At 44.7% G+C, this 8,528-nt stretch overlaps 1 protein-coding gene across 1 annotated transcript; it reads left to right on the top strand.

Annotated features, from left to right (window-relative positions):
* Positions 1 to 257: 257 nt before the first annotated feature.
* LOC119458945 (uncharacterized) lies at positions 258 to 8,072 on the top strand. The gene is made up of 5 exons (XM_049670830.1): positions 258 to 404; positions 2,464 to 2,596; positions 3,299 to 3,444; positions 6,113 to 6,245; positions 7,682 to 8,072. The coding sequence occupies exons 1-5, from the start codon at positions 356 to 358 to the stop codon at positions 7,926 to 7,928; spliced, it is 708 nt and encodes a 235-aa protein (XP_049526787.1). The 5' UTR covers positions 258 to 355; the 3' UTR covers positions 7,929 to 8,072.
* Positions 8,073 to 8,528: the final 456 nt, after the last annotated feature.

The following is an 8,528-nucleotide window of genomic DNA, read 5'->3' as shown; positions in this document are numbered from 1 at the left end:
TAAACAGCGCATAAACGAAGATCCTTGCACGGGATCGCTCCGATAAGCAGATATGGGTCACGAAAGAGCCAATTCCGGCAGCCGCTCGCCTTGGTCGTCGAGATTCGCGGCTTCTGTCCTTGTTCACCGAGATGAGATTTCAGGGAGCGACAAAACCGCAGGAGTCGAGGGCCAACCCGCCCCTGTTACTTCATCCAAGGCAGTTATTATCCAATCGTGTGCCAGGGTTTGCTGGCAGAGGTCTCCTTGAAAAGATGGGCGAGTTCTTAGGGTGACCTGCCAAGAACCACAGCTGTTCGCGTTACTCAAACACCTGCGGACCAGCGGAACGCAGAAGTTGCAGAGAGTCACAAACATGAAGTCCACACTCTTCTGTTTACTTGGGATTGCGCTGGTGGGAACTGGTAAGTGGAGGACGTTCGTCGAGCATGCATAAGAAAATGCGGAGCCTTACTTTAATACGGAGACGGCTGTGATGTGGGTTTTCCAGCGCAATTTCTATCGTCATCATAGGCTGTTTTCATAGTAACTTCCCGATAATGGGTTATGATCCCTATTGTGTCTTAAAACCAAAGTTGAACTTAAAGATCGAGGAAAACATGGCACTTCAGTCGCTAATAAACTTGTATATTCACTTTGAAAATCTGAAGTTATGCCTAAGTGCACCAAAAGATGTTCTTTTTTTCGTTCATAGTTGTTACTTTAGTTGTATGAGACGTTTACTAAACATATAACAAGTGCGAAGCAGGTACAAAGGAGACGACGTGGACCTCTAGGCTTAGCAAACTGAACCATGCTCGGGCCAGGTAGATGCACTTGCGGCATTCCCCTCTGCGGTCACAATGACTATTACAGAATATGTACTATTGAACCAGTCGATTTTCTCCAGGGATACATTTCAGGTCATACTGCACTGGTACGCATTCTTGGCGACCTGGTGTCCCTTTAGTGTAAAGTATGCATTCAAGAAAGAGCGAAAAATAAGAGATGAGAGACAGAGAAGTTCACCAGAGTAACTGCCCTGTTGGCTACCCGGCACTGGGGAAAGGGTACAAAAGATGAGAAGGAAAGAAGAGAACGTATGAACAGAATCTGTCTGACTAAACGCGACGAAGGCAACTGACAATGACTGGACTTCTTCATTCAATATCGATGCAAAAGAAAAAAAAAAAACAACACACTAGTGCTTTTAGAATTACTCGGCTGTCGTTGGCTGTGACCAGATTCTAAGCATTTTGTTGTATCGTAAGGTGATGATTATCAAGTTTGTCAATCGTGGTTCGAAGCGCTCTTCTTGGTGCACTGAAACGATGGGCAATCAGATAGACTGTGGGCATTAGAATCGTTTTTGCTTTCGGTAAAATGAGAATGGCACCATTAAGGCATTGAACTTGTAAGAACGTCAGCAGGGAAGCAATTTCTGGGGAGCTAGGTGGTTTCAGTGGGCGCTTCATTGTGCCAGAAAACAAAAGGGAAAAAAAAGGATGTCGAGGTGACAGAAGTCTAGTATAAAGCAGTAACTAATCTGCGCTGGGTCTGTAGTTACCCGGAAATAATTTATTGATTTTTGTTTCATGCAGAACAGCCTTCCAAACAATCGCGTTTGCAGTTTGGAGACTACGTCTTGCTTCAGCCTGGGTTAGCTTTCTCAGTCTTTGTAGTACTATCACTTGGGGCATGAACTATAACTAAAATCTAACCTAATTATCATTTTTAGTTTTAAGCAACTATACTGAGCCAGCGTACGTTTACTTCGACGTCTTGCGAGTCAATAATACGGGAGACGTCCAGGAACAATGAAAACATAATAAATACAAAATTCCCAGGAAGTCGTCGTCATTATCGTTATCATGAATAATCATTTAGCGACTTTTGGCTAAATGGGAGTATTTCGGGCCACGATCTGGCGACATTGTTAAGAAATCAGCAGCACTTCTCACAACAGATAACCCACCGATGCATTCAACCATGCTAACGGCATGGTTATCGCGCGGTTCCAAATTGACACGTGAACGCCGGTCGACGACACGCCGAAAAAAGAAAGAAAAGAAAGAAAAACCGCATCAACGCAGGAAAAAATCAGCACTAGAACTGAATAGAAAACACGCCAAATGAAAAAAAGGCCAGAATGCCGGAAATACAGTCGTACCCGGATATATCGAACGCACATATAACTAATCATTGTGTATATGGAACAGCTGTAAAGTCCCCTTGACAATTTCTGTATGAAATATTTATTTCATATATCGAATTACCTATATATTGAACTTTTTTGTGATTCCCTTCAGATTTGATATATCCGGGTTCGACAGCAGTAGAAAAATTTCACCTAGAACACATCGCAAATGCGTTCCATGTAAGGTCCCGCGTAACTGTTGCAGGCTGAGTGAAGCTTCATGTATAGAGCAGCATTAATAACAGTCTGTCAAAACGTATTCAATCGTCTCGACTCTCGTTTCTCAGCCGTGGCGCAGGTGGTGAGTTTGGGCAAAGGATGCAGCGATGCGGAGGCCGAGAAGTGCGACCTGGAGTTCCTCACGTTTGGCTTCAGCTCCAAGCTGCCAGATACCGCCTCCAAAATGGCTGACTTCTGCAAGTGAGTGACGTCATCGCGACTCGAGGCTGATCTATCTCTTAAGGTTACGAGTGTTGTGCAAAGGGGAGGAAGGCAGTAAAGGAAAAAAAGTTAAAGTAAACCTATCGGCTGTCAGGTTGAGGTTCTGAGGTTGAGGGCCTGTCTTAGCTTAGCAAGAAACACAGATGTTGGTTAGCCAGGAAGAAAAAAAAAAAAACGAACGGATACCTGGTACAAGGTAACCTATGCGCATTGAGAAATGCCTACAACGCATGGATGTTTAATCTTTCTCTTATTTTTAAACAGACGGATTAGCGAAATTGATAGCCGTTCTAGATTTTCAATATTTTACTTAGAAGGGTATCTTAACTTTGCTTCCTTTGGGGCAAATAAATCTCATACAGAATGATCAAAGTATTGTTCGCGCGATAATTCCTACCTTGCCAGTTGCAAGGATTTGGACGCTTTGATTAAGTTTGCACAAAATATTCCTGTAGATAAAGCAAAAAAAAAAAAAAAGAACTGAGCAAACGAGGATCACACCTTGCGCGCCAGTGCGCGAGACGTGACTTGACCTTTATCCGCGCGGATAATCCTCCCCCTGCCCGGGCGCGAAAAGGTGTTCGTGTATCTTTTACGTATAAGCCGTCGTTCGAACGAACAGCGTGGGTATATAGCATGGTGTAATCCACTGCATGCCGCCGCCTCTACCTCTGGATGCAGGAAGCGAATGAAGGCGCTGCAGTGCGCGCTGAACTACACCGACCGGTGCCTGCTGGGCTTCTACCGAGGCACCGCCTTCACCGCCATCAACACCATGCGAGAGGAGAACGACCGCAGGTGCAACACGACGCACGAGGAACACGCAGGTACGCGGGCTTGCATCGAGCGTCCAAATTAATTCTGGGGAAACCCGCGAGGTTGAACAGGAGTAAAATCTATAGATTTGGGAGTTTACATACAACTCCTCCATAATTCAGATTTTAAGGGTGCAATAGAGGCAGATATTTTGATTTCCATCGGGCGAAATGGCGAAGGAGGGCGGTACTGCAAACACGCTCGTGTGTTTCAATTTGGGTGCACGTTGAAGAACAACAGATGGTCAAAGTTATTCAGAACTCCATTGTGGCGTTCCTCTTAATCAGATCGTGATTTTGGTTCATGAAGTCCCAGAATGTTATATATATATATATATATATATATATATATATACATACTATACAGGGGAGGTCCCATATTCAGATACTGTATGGAGATCACCAATAATGTTAAACGCAGCAGCAGACCGAATACATTGCAATAAATCTACGCTAAACAAGATGTTATCTGTTACGGCGTGCAGCAGAAGAACCGTGCTAATAGCACGAACATTATACCATGGTAACTTAAGCTTTATTCAAAAAGCGAATATACAATGCAAAACGAAGCTAACGTAGAACCTGTGATAAGCGGTCAATGGTAAAGCATAACAACCAAAAGCTCTGTGCCATATGAACAAGTAGGGGCGGACATGTTACGAAATCGTTGGCTATTGAAGTAACAATTCAAAGTATGACAATAGCGTAATTTATACAAAAAAAAAATTAAAATAGTACAGAAATAAGGGCAAAGTACACTTGTCATCAATAAAAAGTTGCGGCAAGCAAAGAGCAGACATATTAATTCTGCCTACATCCTGATAAACTTGTTTAACTGCTTTTCGGATGAGTAAGTGGGCAGAAACTATTATATTAGGGGTGCTGTTTTGCTCTGAAATAAAATGCATGAAAATGGAGTCCCAGTTTTGCAGGGTAGTTATGGTTAGGAAAGCAGATACCTTCCAGATCGGTAGCGTGAAGCTATACAGGAAACTCACACGGTCTCCAATTGAAAGAAAGCTTGGCAACAGATTAAAAAAAAAAAAAACTTATTCTGGTTCGGGGATCTAACCCATTCCACTAGGAGGCTAGGAGTTGGTGCGCGAGGGCCAATAAAGCGACCACTCGAAGCGAGAGATCGATGACTGTAGAAATGATTTCCCTGAAACCCGTGAGTTGGTGGGATGGTGCATAAAATGTGGGCCAAGATGCACACATTGTGCGGACCGGCACGTCTTTCTTTCTCGCGTTTCAACCCTTTATCCCCTCTTATCCTCTCTTCCCAAGTGCAGGGTAGCAAACCAGACGTGCGCCTGATTAACCTCCCGACATGCCTTTTCATTTTAACAGCGGAGCTGTTTAAGCGGGCCGCAAGTCCGTGACGCGTAAACAGAAAATGTGGGCCGATCCTGGCGGTAGTGCAGAAAGGGTCCAAGCGCAATGGCACATTCCCCTGTGAACTGGCACATTCACATTCAACATGGCACATTCCCCTGGCTAAGTCTAGCTAAGCATGGTTGGGACTACTTAAGCTTAGTCAGTCATCGATAGCCAATCGATAGCCAATCAATAGCTAATCGATAATTGAGCAATACTCAATAAATTTCGGAAAATACTGGGGATGACTTGGTAGTGCTTAGCCTAGCCCAAAAGCCAGGACTAGCTAGGTACCCATCAGCTCCGCTGTATGTTTAGCATTGCGCCTCCAGTGCAAACTAGGCAAATTTTTTCTCTCTCTCTTGAGATGGCCAGCTCTTCGCTAGCCGATTCTAAAATATTTCAACAGAAATATTATACGAAGTCTCTATGTACAGGAAGCATTCTTCTGGTTGGTAGCACTGCTCGAACTACTCAAGTGCTAGCGCTAGGACATTGAACGCACGTTCATCGCCACCTTGTGTTCACACAAATTCGCCAAAGGCTGAAATGTTTATTGGCTCGGGCATGCGATAAGATTTTGTACCGTAATTGTCCGTGCGTGAATATCGCACATCGCCTTCACCGACAAGGACCTGTTGGCCAAGCCCTTCGTGCCGGGCTTACGGAAACGACGGCGACACGCTTTAGTACTTGCTATTAGAATGCTCAACTTGCCACAGCTGTCGCTGTGTGCTGTAAAGCAGGTTACAGTTACGTATATCATGCTCGAGCTTTGCATAATGATTTCTTCTTTTCAAACGGTCGCGCTTCAAGCCGATATGAGGCTCACAAAGCTGTGCTGAAATTCTGGCCAACAACTTGGACCATAGACTCTCGACTGTTATGCTCGTGCACTGCGTGCGATGAGATGAGTTGTGGTGTGCCTTCATTTCATTTTGCCCTTCTTTAACGCCCTTTTCTTCTCTTTGTCTTCTTTTTTCTCTCCTCTGCGACCAGGTAGCATGGTGTCCCTATTAGGAGACAACTGCTGGCCCGCTTCAATTTTTTGTCTTCCTGGTGTTTATATGTGTTCATGCATGGTTAATATTAAGAATCGTGACTGTATAGTTAGGATGTCCCGGCTAACGTTAGCAAAGCTGTTCAATGAAAAAAAAAGATTTAGAAGACATTTGCATTTTTGCACCGTGTTTTTTAAATCTTATTTTTCGTTGATCAAAGCTTGGCTAACGCTAGCTGGGACACACGGTATAGCCGTGTCGGCTGTGCGGTAAGCTTGACAGGCTGGAACGTGTTCCTGCAGGTTTCCTCCAGCATGCCAAGTGCTTGAACAAGGCCGGTGACTCCATCCACAAGTGCATCGTGAACTTCAAGAAGGAGTTCTTCACCACCGCCACGAAGGCTGAGAGGAAGAACCGCATCCGCTACGGATGCTGGTAAGGCTCATTTGTTTGTCGCCATTCAGGGGGCCTACAGACGGCGGCTCTTGGAAATTTAGCAAGAATGTCTGAGCGCCAAACCGTTCCCACTCGTCTTGAAGGCACTAGTTCACTACGAGAGATACTACTCTTCTAGCGTTTTTTTAAAAAATTTACTTAGCTAATACCTTTTGCGATGCGTTTAGAGAACATTACTTTTATTTTATGGCAAGTTAACATAAGCAACCATCGTCACTGCTCCGCAACATGATCTCGTACACGTATTTACACCACACACACACTAACACATGCACCAACACAAACACCTACGAACCCAAACAAACACCAGCACATATTTTCGTATTACGGACCACTTCGTATTTCTCGTACATAAAAGAATTCTCTCATTTCAGCATACTGTTCGGTACTCATGCCAAAACGCCTCTGGCATTTTTGCCAATGAAATTATGCAAGAACATGTCACAAGTGTGACAACATGTCACAAGTGGTTCGACATGAGAGCATGTGACGGCATAAGTGATTTGTCAACGCTCCCTTTCGATGAGATAGAAATTACTATTCCACTTATTCTTGTCGTTGATACGATCATTGCTACAGCGTCGCTGAGACATCAGTCCTCACGGTAGACTGAACGCCCGGCTGTTGGGACACGGCCATTAGTCGTCGCTGATCCGGAACGGCAGTAACCCGCGCGCTCTAATACCGGTGGCGGTCAAGCGGTCAGGAAGTTCATTTGTGACAAGTTTCCGCCGTCATTTCCAGCCAACTTACTCGGCACACCGGACCGCAGATTGGGTAACTCTGTCGGGAAGCAACGTGCTGTCGGTAGCCCTGTATTGTAGTGTGGTGCATGTTACCCGTTACGTCTCACCTGTTTCGGATCTAATCAGCACGAAAGAACATCCATTTCAGTTCTGTACTAGTGTACAGAACCGAACAATATACTACAACAGGAAAACGGCATTTTATGTTCATGGGGTCCCATATAAATTTCAAATGAAGTTACTAATACGTCGCTATATCCATTATTCACTGGAACCCGTCTCGTTAAGACATTCGGCTGTAATGACAAGGAGAAAAGAATGCAGATCTCCGAGTTAACTGTGCCGGAATTGCCGGAACGCTGTCTACCACTTTCAGTTCTAATATTTTAATCATAAGGCCATTTATTATTTGTGATAAAGATAGGAAAATATTACTTACTAACGCTTCCAGTTTCAACTAAATCAATCAATCAATCGACCAACAGATCAATGGGGTGTTTAATCAATGTCAATCAGACGATCAGTAAGTAAAGTAGTTAATTAAATGACTAAGAATAAGTAAGTGGTTAAGGTAAAGTAATAAATAAATGAGTGCAGCAAAGACAGCGCCCTAAACCTGCTGCATCTTTTTTTTTCCTCTCCTCCTTTCTCCAACGTCATGCAAAACAGCGACTACACCAAGATGTTCCAGTGCCGCGAGAAGAACCTCCGCGACAAGTGCGGCGACCCACAGGCCATCCTGTTCGCTCGCAACGCGGGCGAGCACATCCTGGGCAACGCGCTCAAGATCTTCTGCGGCGGATACAGCACCGAGTCCAAGTATTGCAAGGCACTGCCCAAGCTCCCCAAGCTGCCCTCCAACACCAAGATCCCCAAGAGCGTCATGGTGCTGCTCAAGATGTTCGCCACGCTATAACCGCGGTGCGCACACGGGACGCACATTTTCATCATCATACCTTGTCCTCATCTTCATGGACAGGTAACCTCGCACGAAACCGAAAAAAGAAGGAAGCCTTGTTCCCAGTAAAAAAACGTATCTATAAGAGCGAGTTGTCTGGCTGCCTCACTGCCACACCTTAATACGCACGTAAATCTCTCAAAAACGATTGCACAGGTTTTCCAGGGTCTTTGTTGGAGCTACATAAACCTGCGAAATGAAAGTGACTAGTGACAGTAAATTAGTGTACCGGGGATGAACAACTAGTCGTTGTGTGCGGCTAATACACCTTCTTGCGTAAGTCAGCTTTGATAATGAATTATAGCTTGTCAAGTCATGCCACTGGGTATTACCAGTGGATTGGCCAAACGTCCTACTTTTCTTATTTTTAAATATAGGCGGTTCCTGAAACTTGCGGGAACGCCTTGAGAAAAGTGACCTATGACGTGGATGATAACGTAGGATTCGTTATTACCATAAGTACGGGTTAACGTGCTGCGCACTGTAACTACACGGCCTATGAGCCACGCTTCGTTGACACTCAGCTGCTTGTTATATAACGACCTCTTTTTCCCCGGT

This window comes from Dermacentor silvarum, chromosome 7 (assembly GCF_013339745.2).
Source record: "Dermacentor silvarum isolate Dsil-2018 chromosome 7, BIME_Dsil_1.4, whole genome shotgun sequence".
Classification (NCBI taxonomy): domain Eukaryota; kingdom Metazoa; phylum Arthropoda; class Arachnida; order Ixodida; family Ixodidae; genus Dermacentor; species Dermacentor silvarum.
Note: the sequence above shows the minus strand (reverse complement) of the source record. Positions and strands in the feature narration are given on the sequence as shown.

What these genes read in the sequence shown, in the direction of transcription:
- LOC119458945 (XM_049670830.1), top strand. Translation starts at nt 356, where the DNA reads ATGAAGTCCACACTCTTCTGTTTACTTGGGATTGCGCTGGTGGGAACT. An exon ending in AAAATGGCTGACTTCTGCAA is followed by an intron (nt 2,597 to 3,298) that starts GTGAGTGACGTC and finishes CTCTGGATGCAG; the next exon opens with GAAGCGAATGAAGGCGCTGC. An exon ending in GACGCACGAGGAACACGCAG is followed by an intron (nt 3,445 to 6,112) that starts GTACGCGGGCTT and finishes GTGTTCCTGCAG; the next exon opens with GTTTCCTCCAGCATGCCAAG.